The sequence below is a fragment of the Vipera ursinii genome, assembly GCF_947247035.1.
Source record: "Vipera ursinii genome assembly, chromosome: 2".
Classification (NCBI taxonomy): Eukaryota; Metazoa; Chordata; class Lepidosauria; order Squamata; family Viperidae; genus Vipera; species Vipera ursinii.
In genome coordinates, this window is record NC_139513.1 from 161,127,233 (window position 1) to 161,147,932 (window position 20,700).

Here is a 20,700-nt window from a genome sequence, read left to right on the forward strand (position 1 = left end):
TGGGTGGAACTCTATATGTTATAGACCCGATATATCTGTAGGACATCCAGTGTGTCCAGAAGGGAATCAAGAAAGGTTAAGATGACTGTCACAACTGATGCCCTGCACCTTTTAATGTTTTCTTTTGTTTGAGAAAGCCAACTTGGTCTAGTATGTAGTTAAGGCAACAGGGAAGAAATGGGAAATTGTGAGTTCTAGTTCCGCCTTAGGCACCCAAGCCATCTGGGTGACCTTGGGCCAGTCACTCTCAGTCCTAGGAAGAAGGTAATGGCAAACCACTTTTTTTTTAAACAACCTTGCTGGGTAAACAGGAAGGACTAGTTCAAGAAGTCACCAGATATCAACATTGACTCAAAGGCACATAAAAAGGTGCATATCTACAGGGGTGGGACTTATATTATGTAGCTGTGACCACTATCTATAGAATGCTGATGGCACCAGATTTAGGAAGGTTGGTCTATAGTAGGGCCAACATCCCCAAATTCGTGCCTATTGGAAATTTAGACTTGAATTACTTTGAAAGAACCGTAAGTTTTCCTCTTGATAAAGCTGATGTGATTTTTTTTTGGTAGGTTCTACAGAGTGTGTAGAACCTTTGAACCTTTGATTATCCATATAAGGAGATTAGTAAAGGCATTTAGGCATTTGTGCCAATGGGGAGGTCATCACTTCTTAAAACAAGAGGGTTTGTTAGTGTTGGTTTGCTGAACTCTGAAATCTCTGTGGGACGTTTCTGATTAGCTTTGAATATTTTCAGCGACATTGCTTGAAATAACAGGAGCATTAACAGATTTGACAGACGTACTTTCAGGATTCTTGTTGCTTTTCTGGTTGTCGTGTCAGTTTTTGATGGTCAAGTGCTCTGGTAATAGCTATAGAGCGTGTATGGCAACAGATGAAGCATGTCAGGCTCTGAGTGGTGGAAAAGCGCAGCCTCTGAAGTGAGATTACATTTTCCAGTACAAAGAGCCCACCACGGATGCCTCATCCCCTTAAGAGCTCTCAGACAGGGATATGGACTTTTAGCGGTGTGGTAGCTTTTTCAGAAAGGTAAAAAGTCACTTCGGAGTGTTGAAGGTGGAGAGGGAGGACAAGGAGACCCTAAGATCTCCTTTATAGCATGATAAATGTGCTTATAAATTCATTATAAAATAAGAGGAAACTGCTTTTCCACTCTCTGGTAGAAATAGTAAATATGGGTATGCTTAAACATGAGCTGTCTATAAAATTATGCACATGTAGCTCTGAGGGGAAAAAGTGTGTTCCTGAAAATAAAGGTTTACTTTTTTAAGCCTGTATCAGTTTGAATCATTCTCTCTCTCTCTCTCTCTCCCTCCCTCCCTCCCTCCCTCCCTCCCTCCCTCCCTCTTAGCTTTCTGGTCCTTATAGATTGAAACTCTTATTTTGGAAACAGTCCCCTTTGGTTCCCAATATCATGCACACTCAATTTCTTTTGTTTCGCTTTATTTCTTGCATTGTTTGAAAAAGGAAGTATTTGTTTTCGATTGCTTCCTGAAATGGTGGCTACTGCAAAGATTCCAGCTGCAGGATGTGAAAAGCTTCCTTTAGAAGGAAGGGCTCCACATTTTAGCAGCAGAGACTCTAATGAAGGAACGATCGTCCTCTGCGATGGCTTTTGGTTTCTTCTGACCTGCTTAACAACCCTTTTTTTTCCTGTTTGAGGACCTCAAGCTGACTTCCTCAAACAACCATCGTCCAGAACCATTGAGCTTGGGAGTTCAGCTCTGCAGTGGTCCCAAAACATGTGACGAGTTCATGTGAATTAGTACGGAATATTTTTAATTGCTTTTGTGGACCTAAATCTGTTCATTTCCTTTGGATAAAAAGGGACCTTAAAAAAAAAAGCCTTCGCTAGTATTGTGCCAGTGAGATGAAGCCCATCTCCCTGCAGCTTAATTTTGGAAGATCAGAAAATCCTTTTTATGACTTCCTCTGTCATGTCTAGATTAGCTTACGAACTTGATTAATCAGTTTGGAGCAATGCCGTGTGTTTTCTATATGTGGGAGGAGTTATACAACTGCAGATTTATAGGATTCCTTAAGATAGGGACGTATAAAGTTGTTTTAGCCAAGATGGTGCAATGGTTAGAATGCAGTACTGCAGGTTAATTCTGCTGACCGCCGACTGCCAGCAGTTCGGCAGTTCAAGTCTCACCGGCTCAAGGTTGACTCACAGCTTTCCATCCTGCCCTGGTCGGTAAAATGAGGACCCAAATAGTTGGGGGCAACATGCTGACTCTATAAACTGTTTAGAGAGGGCTGTAAAGCACTATGAAGCGTTACTGTATATAAGGCGATTGCTATTTACCTTGGCCAGGTTCCCACAAACTATGCAATGTGGTTTATTTGGTTAGGGCTTAGCCATCATTTAGTATTCGTTTTGGTTGTGGTTGATTGGTTGTGAGAAACCAATCAATTCTAGCATGGTCCACAGCTTGTAGTTATAAAGACATGGTTTAAGCATTACAAATTACAAAGACCGTGAAGCCCAATGTCTGAATTGGATCATTGTCTATTTTGATTGGCAGTACTTCTCCATGATTTCATACAGGGATGGATAGTGGATTTTAAGATTTGGACCTTCTGCATGTAAAGAATGTGCTATTCCTCTGAACCAGCATTCTGCTGTTAATTATAGTTTATAGTAACTAAGTAAAACATTTACCAGCTCTTCTGCTCCATTCAACAACTACTTGAGTCACATGTGACATAGTAATTATCCATTTATATCTCTATGTTCCATCTCAATCAAACTTCTGAGTCACATTTTATAGTGCTATGATTTCTGCTTACTAGAGAAAGCAGCATGTATGCCTGTAATCTTTGGACTCCATTTCTTCCAACAATTTTTTTTTAAAAAACTTCTACTTTATTTTTTCTCAACCAGGCAGTAAGGTAGTACAAGTTAAAGTTTTGGATTTGGGCATGGAATGTCCAGATTCAAGTCCCCACTTGAATATAGAGTTTGTTCGGAAATTTTGACTCAGTTACTGTCTCTTAGTTCAGCTTAAATGAGAACATAACAAAAGGAGACACTTTTCCCTTCTTCAGGAAAGGGATGATATAAAAGCAATAAATAAACTCCCAGAGTTTCTAATCAGTGTATTTGATGGTACTTTAATCTCTTCATTTATCCCCTCCAAAAATAATTTTTGAATATTGATAATATGATAATCAGCCTGATAACCTCTGCTTGTTTCCCAAATATTTTTTGCCATCAGCTACCCTGGCTGGGACAGAGGAGGTCCAAAAACATCTGGAAGGCATTAGGTAGTGTTAGACTGTCTGTTTTAAACAGTTTCTTTAAAATGGAAGCTGAGTCCTTTATGATCACACTGATTCCTGCCTAGAGCTTTCAATTCACTACATGCAGACATACTGCTTGAAATTCATAATAGAAAATCAATGCTAACTTTAAAAAAAAGCCATAAATAAACTCTTAGCACTAAACTCAAGTTCGTCTCATTCTGTTTTAGGGAAGCAGGTAATTGGTCTCCTAGCAGAATAGCTCTGGTGTGAATGCCAAGACGAATAGGGTAATGTCTGACTTTTTGTGTTCCAGACCTGACATAACCAGATCTCTATTTAATCGTTGCTTTACCAGTTCTGAATGGATGGGATGTTTCATGGTGCCAAATGACACACTCTGTCTCCCTTGCTCTGTTTTTTAATAGAAGCTAAATGGGTTTCTGGAACAAAATTTGAAGTTTCTTCCTTCCCCCTCCCTTCGTGCATCATTTTTGTTTATGGAAAAGCTTTTTTGATTTGCTCATGTTTTCATTCGGCTGGCTGGGGTGTTTTTGTTTTTTGTTGCTTTGGTTTGCATTGGGAGGTGTTAAAAACGTCTTGTAAGTTTATTTTACTGGTCAGTTTTGTTAAAAAGTAAATATCGCCTAAGTGAAAGATTAAAGGGTAACGCTTTATAACTAAAGAAAGGGTGAAACCTTTGTGAGCTAAGAATGAGATAGCAGCATGTTCTGCCATAATTGTGAGGACACAAGCATCAGAAGTAAGAAATCATAACAGGCCCCATAGTATTTGGTGAAGATGTATAAAGCTTGGGGGAAAGTAAAAAAGATCAGGGAAAAAAAGTAATAATGAACAGGAAAAAAAATCTTGATTCAAACAACAAAAGAGATAATAAGGTTGAACCTCATTTTTCTGCATTCTCTCCCATGATACAGGCAGTCCTTCACTTGCAACCAGCCATTTAATGATCATTTACAGCTAATGATGGCTCAGAAAGGGTGTTATATGGCCCATAAAGGATTTCCACCCATTGTAAAATGTCATAACATCACCACTCCATGGTCAAGTGATCGCATTTCAGGTGCCTGCAGGCCTGTGGTTGCAAAGTGCCCCATGATCCTGTGATCACCATTTGCAATCTTCTCTACCGACTTCCCCAGAAAGGCAGTGGGGAAGCCACCAGTGAAGGTTGCAAGCAGAGGGGACCAAGGGGAGCTTTCCTACCCAGCCATCTGCAGGAAACCCTCAGCTGGTTCCAGGGTCAACCAGTGAGCACGATGCTACCACAGTCCTGGACACCTTAGACCTGCTCCCCATTCAGCCCCTCAGATAGTTCCAGGGTTTACTGGCACTCAGCTTTCTGTTTTTCTGCACCTTCACACAGCCATTGTGAACATGGCTTTTCTCCAGAGGTCCCCATGTGCCATTCTGAAGCAGGTGCTATTTTTGTGATCCTTAAAGGATCCTTATCAAGTAGTAGTTTGTGATCTACTTTATCAAATGTCTTACTGAAGTCCAAGTAAATTATATCCACAGCATCCCTCTGATCCACTAATTTTGTCACTTGGTCAAAGAATGCAATAAGATTTGTCTAACATGATCTGTTTTTGACAAACCCATGTTGGCTTTCAGTAATGACTTTGTTTGCCTCTAGATGCTCGCTGATTCGTTGTTTGATTATCTTTTCCAGAATCTTCCCAGGTATTGAGGTCAGGCTGATAGGTCTGTAATTTCCTGGATCCATTTTTCCCCCTTTTTTGAAGATGGGAACTACATCAGCTCTTTTCCAGTTCCCCAGTGCTCCAGGATCTTTGAAAAATATAGTTCAGTGGTTCTGAGATCACATCCGCCAGTTCCTTGAGAACCTTGGGGTGTAATCCATCTGGGCCTGGTGATTTAAACTCATCTAGGCTGGACAGGTGCTCACTGTCCAGGACTTGTTTGTATGCCAACATCTTATTCATTGTCTATTCAACCCAGTTTTGCATAAACTGATCCAATGGGCTGTGTTACCACAATGCATTAGGCAATAATGTGATTGGCCTGTTTGTTATTCTGATTATTTTGCCACCACAGCCAATATAGAGTCACTTTTGGTGAGGTGAGTGGCTATATAAGCTTGATAAATAATAAACAAATTTATGGAGCTGCATAATATGCAGAATTAACAAATCCTTTATTTATGACCATTCCTTTAATGATGGTTCAAAGTTATGATTGCTTAGAAAGAGTGACTGACTTATGGCCTGTATTTGCACTTAAAATCATCTTCCCCCTCCTCTCTCTCTCTCTCTCTCTCACACACACACACACACACACACACACACACACAGAGAGAGAGAGAGAGAGAGAGAGAGAGAGAGAGAGAGAGAGAGATTGCAATTAGGGTGTGGTTGGCAACCAGCTTGCATTTACGACTGGTTGCAGCATCTTGTGGTCATGTGATTGCAATTGGCGATTTCCTGCAAGAAATACTCATTGGGAGAGCTGGATTTGCCTAACAACGGTAGCGATATGCTTAGTGACTGCTGTAAGCATTGTCATACAACTGGGTCCAACTCAACGTATAACCACAATGACTTAACAACAGAAATTCTGGTCCCAGTTGTGGTCCTGACTCAAGGACCACCTATACATGCATGTTTATTTGGTTTTGAGAGTTTTAATTATTGTTCGTGGAAAAGAATTCCTTGAAGCAAACGAAGTCCTACTTCTTTTAGTTAAATGCTTATTTATTCTCACCGGCGTAATCAAAAGCGAAAGGTTCTCCATGTAAGCCTGAAAAGTTGGGAAACAAGTTACTTACCCCCTCTTAAGAATGCAATGTATCCTATGATGCCCTTCTGTTTGATTTTCTTTGCTCTTTTCTCGCAATAATGTTATATTTATTCCATACCCCTGACGAACTCCAGCTCTGCTTGAAATAAATTTTACCAAACTTTTTTTTTAATGAGAAAATAAAGGGGGGAGGGGGAGTATTTAAAAGGGATTTGGGGAAAAGCAACCAGAAGGAAGGGAAAAAATATATGACCCTATTATTTCTTCAGTAGAAGACGCAATCAAAGTGAAACCTCCCAATTCCCCGCGTGCGGAGTGGGTGCTGCAGCCTAGACCTACACCGCCCAAAGGGAGAGACCCGAACGCTTGGAACCGGCTGAAGGACCAGTCTTTTGGTAGGGAAAAAAAAACCCCAACCTTTTTCACAGATGGACAGTTGTCGTCAAAAGAGTGGGATGGCTGCCAATTGTATTCTCTTTTCTTCGTCTGTCATCTCTCACTTGGGGGGGGGGGTAGATGTCCCATGATCCACAAGTCTGCTTTTCTGTGTTGCTCTTTTGGTGAGGGTGAAGAGGGCTTTTTACTTTGCTGCATGCGGGGGTGAGGGTGGGAGAGGCGGATATTTGAGAATGCCATTGTTTTGTTTACTCCTCCCAATTGCTTGGTGGTTTTACAGGGGATGGCCCCGGTTCTGCTATCTTTCCCCCTTTTTTTGCCTGTGTGAGCTGATTATTTTAGGACTGTACTCAGCGTCAGCCTCCTAGTGAATGTGTGGTTTAAAATAACAGCACTGATTTAGGATAGGGGCCATATTGAACTGCAAAGACAATTAAAAGTTTAATGCCCCCCCCAAACAACAACAACCCAAAACAAAACACAGGCTTAACTCCCAGGTATCTGGTTGTTTTCCTGACTCACAGGAACATCCCATGGAATAAGCCTTAAAAGGCGCCACAAGATGTGGGTGGGTTGCCAAAATGTGGGTGATCACTGGAGCGTCAGGAAGAAAGCACTCTGATGGCCGGTTAAAAAAGGTGTTAGATTTAAGACCGCCACACTCTAGAACATCTCTTCAGTGGGCTTGTATTCTAAAAGAATAATACTGTAATTAAAAAAACAGTAATAGAAGAAACGAGGAATGCCCGAACAAAACAAATTATATAAAGGACACCCTTGGATCCGCTCAAGAGCAATCCTATTGCAGAGCCTGGGAGAAGAGCTGGGGATTAAAGTCTTCTGGGAAAGACTATTAGGGCGAAAGCCACATGGATCTTGGGAAGCGGAGAGATGCTAAGTCAGAGGCCAGCACTACTGAATAGTGGTCATCTGGAGTTCTCCACCCCGGATTGGGCCGGCCTAGCCTGAGACCGATGCCCTGCTTGAACATGCAACTTCATTGGCCGACACCTTCCTGCCCTTGAGAGATGGAGCATTTAGTTCTTGTTTTCCCTCCTCTCTGGATGCAAGGCATCTCTGTGTGAGAGCTTTATTAATCAGAAATGCCTACCATTTTCTCGCTTTGCTGCTGCCAAAAGCTGGCAGGATTGGAGCACAGTGGCCAAGCTTTTAAGAAGGCTGAGTCTGGGTTTATTTAGTTTGTAAATGAAAGAGTTGTTCTGAGTCCTAGGGCTTCCCCCCCCCCACCCCCCCAGTCTCTCTGCATTGGTTTTTGGATAGCAGAGCCGAAAATTGAGCAGAGCCAACATTTACAAACATTCTAGGGTATTTTGCATCCCTTAAAAAGAAAAGGATTTTATTTTTGGCTTCGGCCACATTGATATATTTTTTTTTAATAAATGGTTCCCCTGGTTTCATTTACAATCTTTTTCTAATTTCAGTTGTGGTTGTTGGTCTATAATATTATTAAATGTAATGTTTCCCTCCGTAATATGAAATGATTTTTTGCAGGTGCCAATGTCCAACTTGATCTCAGATTGCATCTGAATGTTCTCTTTTTCTTAATTTATAGTAATCCAATCTTCCCTAGCTTGATATTTTCCAGATGTACTGGAATGAGAACTCCCCAAATTCTTAGCCAACCCAAAGCCATGCTCTCTGCGAACTTGGGAGTTGTAGTCTCGGCAGCTTGAAGGTTGAAGAAGGTTGATGGGAAATGTAACAGCCTGGCCTTATGTTAAGTGACAGTTGAAATTTAGTTTCTTTTAAAACAACGGCAACATAATACCGCTGTGTTCTATGAAGATGTGACCTTATTTCAAAACTCTTTGTCACTTCAGTTATTGGGAATAATCTTAGTTTTATTTTATTTAGCAGCTTCAGATAAGTTCCACACATTGCTAATAAAGTGGCTGGGCTAAATGAGATTGCAGCATTAAAGGAGTACCCTGAATAGAATGGGGTAGCTCCATACATCTGCTAATTTCTCTCCTCGGTCTTGGTAAGGTAGCTAATTCTCTTATCTTTAGAAAGAAGAGTAATCCCATGAATCCAGAGTCTTTTCATCATTATATTTTTGAGAGGGTAGAAATATTGTCATGCACTTTACTTTTTGTAATTCCCTTTGGGCAAGACTTGTAATCAACCCTGCTTCAGCAGGAGGCATTGGGAAAAGTCTTGATGCTCTTTTTCCTTGGTTGGGATTGTTGTTTTGTATAAATCTGCTGCTAATTGGTAAATTGCGGGCCTGTTCAGCAAGCGCAGTTATAAATGAACGGTGTAAACTGAATGGTGTCAGAGTCTCTTGCTGTTTGTTTTCAACTTGGGGGAAGGAATTGCATGGCTTGTAGGACAGGAGGAAGAATAAATGACGTGATATCCACCTGATAAGACTAAGCTGCATATTCTAAAACTTTTTAATTTAATTTTTATGTATAACATTACATACAAAAAAGGAGATGTGGTGTGTTTCCCCCCCCCTACTTATCCTACATGTATTAATTATCTATTTTTGTGCAGAGCAGAAAATCTGCATTAAAAATGTTGTTTTGGCGTGAGGCCGAATATGAGGACTTAAAATTAAGATTTTCTCCTTTATTTCCCTGAGGAACAATCTTCTCCTTACTTGCCCATCCGGAAGGCTGTGGAATGGACAGTTCACATATCCCTTAACCTCGTTTTTGTTTTAGATCAGGGCCCCTGAGCATGGCCTGTCCTTAAGACTGCTGTGGGTTTCCAGAGCAAAACACTCTTGATTTGCCTTAAAGCTGCGTAGAGCTACGCAGACTATTTTGACTTCTACTACTGTAGATTGTTCTTGAGCATCACATCTGGCGTAAGCTCAAAATGCATATCCTGAAGCCAGTGCCCATTTTCTTCTTGCTTGTAATCATCGTTTCCAAGATTACTAAGTGAAGCCTGCAAAATACAAAGGCCGTTCTTTTGCTGATTTTGCGTTTTGCAGTCCAATCCCCTCTGCACAGCTGAGTCGGAGCTAAGAGATCCAACTTAGTTTTATTGTGAAGGTTGGATAGTTGATGAGACAAAAATCTGACTTAACAATGGCAAAAAATCCCAGCATTAAGGAGCAGGCCTGGGAGATGTAATCATTTCTCCTTCCTTTCACTGGTGGGATTTTGCACTTTGATGGCAACCTGATCTTTTGGGTCTTGCTAGTCTGTTTACACAGGTCTTTTGGCTCCCTAGTTTTATCCTAGGCTCGAAGCCTGGCATTTGAATTGCTTCAATTCTGCTTCAGCTGCTTGGTAAGAATGAGTCTCTCAGTGGTTATTCATGGATAAAAGAAGATTGAAAGGGATGCGGCTATGAAGCCTAGCAGGTAGCAAGCTCAAGGATGACCATGAGAGGCTGAAGGTTTTTTTAATTTGTTTTTTTTTAATTTGTTGACATCCAATCGAATAGGAGATTTATTGTCAGGGTTAGAATTCTGCAGATACTGCCTATTGGGTCTCTGTGTAGTTCACATGAGCTAAGCCATGGTTTGCTTAGTGGTGATTTATCACAGCTGGTTCATTATTCCCAGTACGCTGTAGCTTAAAAACCTACAGCGGCTGATTTCATGTATTACACTAAACTGAAGTTGAAGAAACTGCAGCACGACTTAATGTGTTGTGTGAATGACTTTTCTAGTTCTCTCTCTCTCTCTGCCCTTTTTTTTTATTGTGAAGACTGGTAAAGCACTCCAGCCTGATGTGCTGGGCTGCAGCTCACATTAATTCCCAGTCAGCATGTGTACCTTGACCATGGTTCCTGGGAAATAGAGGTGTGGTATTTTGAAGCATCTGGAAGGCATTATTTAATTTAATTTTTTAATTTTAATTCCATTTATATCCCGCCCTTCTCCGAAGACTCAGGGCGGCTTACAAGCTTAGCAGTAGCCTTCATTCTATGTATATGCCTGCTTATTAGGGCTTTCACACACCCCCCAAGCGGCATTATTACAAAGTCAGCTTAATTGCCCCCAACAATCTGGGTCCTCATTTTACCTACCTCGGAAGGATGGAAGGCTGAGTCAACCTTGAGCCTGGTGGGACGCGAACCTGCACTAATTGCAGGCAGCTGGTGTTACTTGAGGCATTAGCCCACTGCTCCACCAAGGCTCTTTTGTTGACATCCAATCGAATAGGAGAATGTTGGGAAGACTGGAGTAAAGGAGTCAAGAGGAGTTTCTGTTGCCCTGACTCCCTTCCCTTGAGATGTAGCTTGCACAGAGACCAGCTTTCCTTCCCAACTTTCCTCTGTCCTCCACTACTCTTTCATTACGATTGCTTTGGTAGGATTTATTATTACTGCTTTAAGCAGTTTATATTGTGGTTGTGCCTAGCGATCTCAGTCCAAGATGTGTTGGGAAGAGTGGTGGGATTCAAATATGCGAACAACCGGTTCTCTGTGTGGATGCCGCTTCCGGAAGTCCATTCTGGGCCTCGGCAACAAAAAGTTACTGGTTCTGACGAAGTGGTGCGAACCAGCTGAATCCCACCACTGGTTGGGAATCATATCAACATCAGATAAATTATAGCCTGTTGCCACCAGCTGAACAGCTTTTGGAAATTACAGTGGCATTCTTTTGGTATAAGAGACTGTTTCTTTCCTCACTCACCTTTCTCTCTTCTCCTCAGTAGAATAAATCTAGATTAGTCTTTGTGTTCGGTTGCATATTTTATAGCACAGTCTATTTTTTTTCCATGCGATCAGTTTGAGCCTTCTGTGAGATATTTGCTCTTGTTGCTTGGCCCAAAGCCAGGCCTAATGAAATTCCTAATACTTCTGGCATATTTTATCCCCTCTTTTTAAAAAAAACACCAAAAAAAATTGAAGGAGCTCATCAGAGAGGTGATGATTTAGCCTGATGCAAAAGAAGAAATGCTATTACTCATCTCAGCAGGATTGAATGCTGAACCACGTGGAACGTAGTTTTGATTCCCATGCCAGATTTAATAGAATGATACAATAACCTCGAATGGAAGTAGTTTGACCAAATGGGCTCCCAGATTCCTCTTTCTGGCCTAAGTGGAATTTTGGAAATCAAGCTGTTGGGGAACGGCCATAAGGATCTTGACCTGTTTATTGCAATACAGGTAGTCCTCAACTTGCAATCACAATTGAACCCAACATTCCTCCCTCCCCCCCAGGTCTATTTTTATACATTTTATTAGATTATAGAATAAAATACAAAATACAGAGCAAATAGTAGGACACAGTGGGGAGGGGAAAGGAAAGTGAAGGGGAGAAGGGAAAAAAAAACCATTGACTTCCGACTTCCTCTGTTGCAGTAGAATGAAGCATTAACATCAAGCCTCAACTTTTATGAATCAGTTGCTAAGAATCTGAATTTTGGTCACGACTATGCGGATGCTGCAGCAGTTGTGTATGGGAAAAATGGCTATAAGTCACTTTTTCCAGTGTCGCTGTAACTGAACAGTCACTAAATGAACTGCTGTAAGTCGAGGACTACCTGTAGCCTTACAATAAGCCTTGTTAAGGAAGAAACCTAGGAGCAAAATAAATAAATAAATAAATACCAAAGCCAAATGGAAAAGCTGTTTAGATTAACTTGACAAGGTAAAGCACGATGTAAAATAAACATTATAGGGAGATTGTACCATGTTAGCAATATTAGAATTGTACAGTCCAATAATTACTCTCAGAGAATAATTATTCTGAAGCTGAAATGAAATTCTGCAAATGTTTACAATAAAGACTACCAGATATCAGTTTTTCAAGGAAAGGACCACAACTATACTTTACATTCAGGGCATCTCTGGAGAAATTCCCCCAGATCTTCAAATAGAGTGGGGAAACTACTGCTAAGCTTGTAAGCCGCCCTGAGTCTTTGGAGAAGGGCGGGATATAAATGGAATTAAAATAAAATAAAAAAAAAACTGGGAAAGATCCGTGCCCAAATTCTTGAGGCTTGAAGACGATGCTATCAATCAGGAAACTAAAAAGAAAGTGTCCATCACCATTACATATATTAACCCGCAATTAGCATTAATAAATTAAAAAGCAACCATGATTTCAAACCGGTCAGAATTCTAAGACAAATCATGACTTATTATTCATTGACCTACATCTGTACATAATACTAAGCAATAAATAAACCTATTTGCTCTCCTCTTTACAGAGAGATTTCACTAGGAAGTTTTGAAAGCTACAATATTAAAATAGGAAAAGCTGGAAAACAAACACTGATCAGGATGGATCATAATGACATCAGTTGCAGATTTTTTTGAGAAATTGAAAAAAATAGATTTAAAAAGAGAGCTAACTTAGTGCAGTGGTTAAGGTATCAGGATAAAAACTGAAGAGACCAGCTGAGTGATCTTGGGACAGTCGCTTTCTCAAACCATAAATTGCAGAGACTTGTCCCAGCAATTGCCAGGAGTCAAGACTAAATTGAAGCCACCACCATTCAGAAAAATAAAGAATGATAAGAATGGTTCTTCAGCTTCCTAGAGGAGCATATAGAAACCATGACGATAAGCCAGAGGATTGAATGATTTTGTGGTGAGGTGGGTGGAACTGATTAACAGAGAGTGTGGAAGAGAGGGTAATTTAATCAGGATTTCCATTCTCTTGGGGATGGAGTAGAGCAGTGTCCTTGGGAGGGTAAATTGCAGAATTTCTGTTCCACATTCCTCCATGGTTGAATGGAACAGTGTTGATTCAAAAACAACACTAGCAGAATAAACCCAAGTCTTGTTTATGAGCTCTTTCCTTCCAGGCAGCGTAGAAATGTCTCATACCCAAAGTATAAATGACAATTGTTCTATGATGCCATTTCAACCTCCTAAGATAAGTTATTATGTTTAGTAACTAACCTGGTTTATTCGTGTTAAAAAAAACAACATGCTGAGGAATGTTGGAAGACATAATGTTAGGTTGATGGTCAGTAGTTGCAAATGCTGCACTGTTCCCCATTTTGTCTGGAAAGCTGGACTGCTAGTTGTTGAACTAGGTGGCTTCATGATGCAGAAATGGTGGCTTTATTTATTTAAGCTTTTAATAGATATTTAGAAAGTTAATGAAGCACAGCACAAAGGAAGAAAAAACAGCTATAAAATAAAAACATTATAGAAATATTCTTAGTGAAGCCTTCTTCCCTTCCATTTGTTCCCAACTGCTAAAAGAAATATTTGTAATGTCGAATAATGAGGGCTATTGCCAAATTTCATCTATTATTTGTGATTTGTCTCCTAAATCTTTTCCTAAACATATTCCAAATACCTCAGATAGCTTTAAATTACTTGAAGAACTTCATTTACAATAAGTACGGTAGTAGAACAACAATGAATATGTTATATGTTCAATTATCTCCAGTAGTAAAAATTATGGTAGATAAAACATGAATACCTGTTTCTTTATGTCTATTTCATGGAATGTTAGGCCTCATTTTCATAGGAATAATAGATATTATGGAAAATAGTCATAAGCGTTCCAACCCCACAACAAGTTTTCTACCCCTTTTTGTGTGTGAAAGTAACAGGAAAAGTTACAGGAGAATTTTTTATGGGCTTTGGCATAGAAACTATGATATCATCATGCAAATGATGCAAGTGATATAATTTGTATCACCCAGATCATAATGGTATGTGATTAGTGTCATTTGCACAAAGATATCATGAGGCATATGACATTATTTGTATATCCCCTGCAGTTGATCATGTCAAGAAGCCCTGATGGTGCAGTGGTTAGAATACATTATTTCAGGCTAACTCTGCACACAGCCAGGAGTTCAAACCTGACTGGTTCAAGGTTGACTCAGTCTTCCATCTTTCCAAGATCAGCAAAATGAGAACCCAGAATGTTGGGAGCAATATGCTAACATTTGTAAACACCCAGAGAGTGCTGTAAAGCACTGTGGAGTGGTATTATAAATCTGAGTTGCTATTGCTATGTATAGTTATTAATTTTTAATTTCTATGGCTATCTCTGGATGGCTTACAGAAGGATTGAAACAAACTCAGGAAACACAACAATAACTATCATGCAGGGAGAAAACAAAACATTCAATTTTTAGCATTTTGGCCCAGTGCTTGTGACAAAAGCCAAAGGCAGGTGTGACAAAGATGGCATGTCTCCTGGGTTCCATGACATGATATTCTTTTGTGATGGGTTCCAGAACTTGCCCACTTTGTCCTATCTTATAAAAGAGCCAGAGATAGTTGGAGAGAGGCAATCCTGCCCTTTTCCATGAAGGGATTTATAGAAAGTCACCAGCGTATTAAATTATATCCTGAGTGTATACATTAGTTTAGTTTAGTTTAGTTTTATTAAATTTTTATACCGCCCTTCTCCCTAGGGACTCAGGGCGGTGAACAGGGCAGATAATAAAAGTACAAAACTACAAAAGTTAAAATAGAATTAAATTAAAGCCCAAGATAAAACAGTAAAATATACAAATATTTAAAAACCCAAATTAACTCCCCATCAGGCCAGGCCAGCTTGTTCAAACAGGTGGGTCTTTAACCCGCGCCGGAAGGAGCGGAGATCCGGTGCCATCCGGAGCTCCACCGGCAGTTCATTCCATAAGGCCGGGGCGCCCACAGAGAAGGCCCTCCCCCTGGGGGCCACCAGCCGGCATTCTCTGACTGGAGGCACCCTGAGGAGGCCCTCTCTGTGGGAACGCACAGGGCGGAGGGGGGTTGACGCCGGCAGCAGCATTCTTTACTTCTCACACATTTCCAAAGTCTTCTGTATAGCTGCACTTCATATGAAGAACTAACATTTTGCATTTCCTGAACACTCTTGCTATCTTGTTGAAAGTGAAGTCTTCTACTGCAGGCCAGCATCTCCTATTCTCTTGTTTCTCCTCAAGAAGTGTTGAATTTTAAATCCCATAAATTTCCAGCTAAGTGGTGATTCCAGGAGGTGGTGTTTCAACTTATTTAGAGCAGTATGTTTCAAACTATCTGCAGTGAAGGAGCGGGTTTTTTTTTAAAATTCCAATTCATCTCAGATACTTTTGTAAAATACATTAAAACAATTTATTAGAAAAATGGAAAAATCGTATAAATTAAAAAAACAGACTTGATTAAAAATTAAAATGATTGTAAAAAATAGCAAGGCATAATAATGTCAGCAATCAAGAGAGACATGGAAACAAACCACATTTCCACACTATTCAGAAGAGACAATAATAATAAAAAAAGCTTAAGAAGGAAACAACACCCCCACCCCCACCCCTCCGAATATCTTCTCTCCAGCAGCCAGTTCCCAGATAAGCAGGGATTCACACCGGGCAAACGATCAAGCAGAACATAATACCCTAATCAAGAAGCTATCAAGCTATCACTGGCAGAGAGTAAACCTTATTCCCTTCTGTCACTGAAGATGTTACCTAGTCGGGTAATGAAATGTCTGTAAATAAACAGCCAAGCTCAGAGAGCACCAAAGACTCTACAGTTCAACCCTGAGCTGCCTATATTCTTTCCCATGGGTAGAAAGTTATAAAAATGCTTAGATTTTTCAGAGTTTTATTAAGACCTCAAAAGTGTCACATGTAATTTGTCCTGCTGTAATAAGATTTATATGCAGCTTTCACTACATGCCCACATGGAATTTGACAACAACTACACTGGTCTATACCCTGTTCAAGGAGTCAAGTCCTTGGTTCACACACTTGGATGCCACAGCAATGTCTAATTTGCTATAAAGGTTTTTAAATGCTTACACTCGAATTCTGCATTGTACTTTTTATTTTATCATGGACCAGTGATAAATAGTTCACTGGTCCATGATAACTACAAGACCGTTTGAACAGCACTGGTCTAGACTGAGAACATCAAGGTAGACAAGGTTCTTAATGTGTTTTATACAGTGTATGTAGTGTATCTTTCACATGTGAGGTGTTATATCTTATTCTTGGCTGTGCAAACATGTTAGATGTAGACCGGCAATTTGTTGTTTCTTACAAATTTATATAGCTGCCCATCTTATATTAAACTCTGGGTGTTTCCCAATCAGTGATTGCACTCTGGGATGAGATACCAGTCCAGTTGAATACCTGTGGGTTTTCCTTGTCTGGAAAAATATTTGTAGTGACTATGTTTGGCTATATTGCAGACACTCTATTTGAGGGTGGCATAAAAAGCTTTAACGAGCTAGTCATTGAAAAAGATTTTCTGGGAGGGGGGGCTGGAGAGCTAAAATTACCTTTTTAGTAAAGTGGATGTCCTCTGGGTAGTACCCACGATAGCAGCGTTTCTCAAGTGTGGTAACTTTTAAGATGTTAAGGTTCAACTCCCAGAATTCCTGAGCCAGCATGGGGTGTTGAAGTCCACATGCCTTAAAGTTACTAAGCTTGAGAAACACTGCACTACGGTGTAGAGTTTATGGAAAACAGATTGAGAAAAGCTGCTATTCATTGCTACTTGTACGTTGCATTTCTCTTCTTTCTGGGGGCTCTACGACCGTCCCCTTCCCAACCCCTGACACACAGCAGTGAGACTGCTGTGAAGAGTAATTTCTGGCTGGAAGAAGGGCCTGTCTGTTTTCATTAGTCTTTTCAATCCATGCTTGCTGTGGTGTTGAATCAGGACTCCCATCTCTCCACTCTGTTCCCATGGGGACAGCATCAGCACCTCTGACTACATTCTGGAGCCTTGTCCGGTGACTCAGCTGCTGAAAATGAATTGCCTATTAATCCACAACATTGAAATTGCTTTATTGCATGATGTAGGCATGTCCCTGGAGGAAGTTATAATCTGTGTCTGGACTATAAATAATGGGCGGCTGGTGTACTAAAGTACATCATGTGGGTTTTCTTTTAACTGCCAGCACTGTGCACGCTCGCTGTCTCCTGTTGCTGCTCTAAAGAATCCACTGCCCTGTCTGATGAAGTTGAGGAACAGGCAGTGGTTTGGAGGGGAGGGATAGTATGACCCAGGAATTTTTCTTTTTACCGCCGTTGTTGCTTTTGAAAGACATATATTCAGAATTGCTGGATCAGAACAGGAGTGTGGCACTGTAACTTCGTTGTGCACAATATAAGTCTCCAACTGTATGTGAGAGTCAGTCATTGAGATAAAGGCAGTTGTGCCAGGCTAGATAATTCAGTGACCTGGTTTGTATAGCTTACCAAACCACTTTGGACCGTGCATGCTTCCACATTCTTCCTCATCCTTTTATCCATTAGTTAGGGGCTTTTCTAAGGCTAAAAACGTCTGACATACTTCAAATTGGGATTTGTGCTAGCTAGAAAATGGCAGCTGCTTGGATGATAGGCTTGGCCTAAGGCAGAGTGCCCAAACCGCAACCCAATACCCACTTATTTATCACAAAGTACGGTCACTCACGCGCTCGTGACCTCTTGTCTTGACTACTGCAACACTCTCTACATGGGGCTACCCTTGAAGACCACTCGGAGGCTCCAACTGGTACAGAATGCAGCTGCGAGAGTTGTGTTGGGAGTTTCCTGACACTCCCATGTTACACCTCTGCTCCGCGAGCTGCATTGGCTTCCAGTTGTCTTCCGGGTGAGATTCAAGGTGTTAGTAATGACCTACAAAGCCCTACATGGCATGGGTCCGGAATACCTTGGGGAGCACCTGCGGCCGGCGTCAACTTCCCTCCGCCCAGTACGCTCCCACAGAGAGGGCCTCCTCAGGGTGCCACCGGTCAAAGAATGCCGACTGGTGGCCCCCAGGGGGAGGGCGTTCTCTGTGGGCGCACCGGATTTATGGAACCATCTTCCGGTCGAGCTCCGGATGGCGCCTGATCTCCGCTCCTTCCGGTGCGATCTTAAAACCTACCTCTTTGAACAAGCTGGCCTGGCCTGATGGGATGGGGTCGGGTTTTATAAACTGATCTTAACCTTTTAATCTGTATTAATTTATTACGGGCATTGCTATTTAATTACTTTTTAATTTTTGTATCTGGCTTTTTATTATGTATTGCCCTGTTCACCGCCCTGAGTCCTTCGGGAGAAGGGCGGTATACAAATTAAATTAAAAATAAATAAATAAATAAATAAATAAATAAATAAATAAAGTGCCAAGGCCGCATCAGCATTCTGGTGCCCTCGGGGGAGGGCACAGGGAGGCGCCTCTAAGTGCCGCCTCTGGCATGAAAAACTGGGGGCGCAAAAATGGGCCACCGTACTGCAAGGCGCAAAAACAGCAACCGCCGCGCCGCAGGGTGCAGATACAAGGCACCACATCACGTGAGAACGGGGCAGGGCTAGTGAGTATCACGCAGGCACTAGCCCCGCCCCATTTGCAGCACGTGCGTGCTCGTGGCCCCGTGTGTGCATGCAAGTGTGTAAAATGCTTCCCCCTCCCTTTTCTTCCAGTCCACCAACCGACAATGGTCAGTGAACTCTGCTCTGCCACCTCTACTTGAGTTTGCTAGTCGGCCGCTTCGCTCCTGCTCTGGGTGGTGGCGGCGGCCTGAAGGACCTGCTGCTGGCAGCGGTGGTGGCGTGCGTGCCAACAGAGAGGGCTCTGAGTGCCACCTCTGGCACGCGTGCCATAGGTTCACCACCACTGGCCTAGGGTGAGCTTGGATACCACATTCAAAAGATTGGTAGGACAGAGGATAAGATGCCACAATGCTTAGGCTCCATTAACCATTCAGAACAGTTTACTGTGAGGCAAGCACATTTTTGCCTTAGTGCAGTCTCTGCATTATCCTCTATTGTTATACATGTTCTTCCCCATATGGAGATGTAATGCTCATCTCATAGAGGACCTACGTAGGCGCGCCATCTGTGACATTTACCTCCTCACCCCAGTCTGGTATGTCTCCTCTACTTCCTCCAGGTCCCTTTCCCTCCAGATAAAAGCCAGGAGGAGATGCCTATCTGCATTATTATGCTTCGATTGACAGTTGTAATACCCAATCACATCCTCTGCTTCCCCCACAATGACACTAGCAACAGATGCTGCTGTTTTTCTCTGCCTTGTGTGTCTTGTATGCATGTAGGTATATTATACTATATGCATTTGTGGGGGTTATGCATGGAAAAGTAGGTTCACAAAATTTGAAGCTTTGTGTTGGCTTTGTTCATGTATACAGTATACCCACCGAGATGAGAGGGGATGTGGAGCATTGTAACATTGCAAATAGTTAAAATTGAGCAAATAAATACACTTGATGTTAACATTTAATTTAATTTAGTTTCATTTCCCCATCATTCTTTTACTATCTTAAAATCTAACCCTAATATCCTAATATCTCCCTTCTCACCGTCATTTCATTTGGCATTCCAAACCTAAGCTTAGGCCTTGAAAACTGGTGCCTTAGGTGGGGAAAAAAATCAGTCAGCTCTTGCAGATAAGGATGCATAGGCCCATTAAAAGCATAATCATCTTTAGTTTATCCTCCAGTTGGCTCATAGGAAAGAAGCAAAAGGATTCTGGGCACTTGAAAACATTCAGCCACAATACAGTTCCCAAGGGACATTTCTTATTCTTTTTAATCAACCTCAAAACTGGAATAAATATATTTATTGTGCTGGCAGCCAGCATAACTGTTGATGAGTTTCTGATTAATTTTTCAAAGAATAATTCTGTTACTATACATTAGAACTCTAAGTTGGATTTCTTCAGAATATGTGCATGAAAATTATGAAGGTATTTTTCTGAAATATGTTCTTATTAAACAAGTGCGTTTTTTCTTTTTGTATAAGATATTTCTAACCAAATATGCATAAGATTTCCAAGTTAGATATACTTAGCTACTTGGAGCCAAAACAAGTAGGGATTGTAGACTGTAAAGTTTTATATTTGCCTATCGACTGTTTAAAGTACTTTGAAGGTCATTGTAAAGATCAGCCTTCATTACTCTGCTTGATGAATTAAAAATAAAAATGGACATTATTGGTGAGTTACTCCTTTTTGCTTTTAGTAGAGCTTATAGATTCAGCTTTAGGATGGTTCAAGTCAGTAAGTGACAAGCATATATGTATGCTTTTCTGGCTTGGAACCATCTTATGTGTTTGTTTAAAAGTGAGTACTCAGTAGACGAGCTTTCATAGGAGTGTGCATAGATGGAATTGTATATTATGTACTTGTATTGTCATAAATATATTATTGTACTATGACTTCCACCTTTTCTAAGGACTGAAGTTTGTCAGTGCTGGAGAAGCTTGTCAGATCAGTAATAACAAACATTTGATAACGTAGATCACAACCTACTACTTGATAAGATAGAGAAATGTGGGTTAGACAGCATAACCACTCGGAACTGGTTCCCTCACAAAAGGAAAAACTGGGAGCCGCAAAAAATTAGTGC

General features: G+C 41.0%; 1 protein-coding gene across 1 annotated transcript in view; it reads left to right on the forward strand.

Annotated features, from left to right (window-relative positions):
- The window catches only part of LRP1 (LDL receptor related protein 1), a 321,802-nt gene that overhangs the window by 31,717 nt on the left and 269,385 nt on the right, over positions 1-20,700 (forward strand). Inside the window, exon 2 of the mRNA XM_083357102.1 lies at positions 6,318-6,443. Coding sequence (XP_083213228.1) covers positions 6,318-6,443 — 126 coding nt within the window. The remainder of the gene's footprint in view (positions 1-6,317; positions 6,444-20,700) is intronic.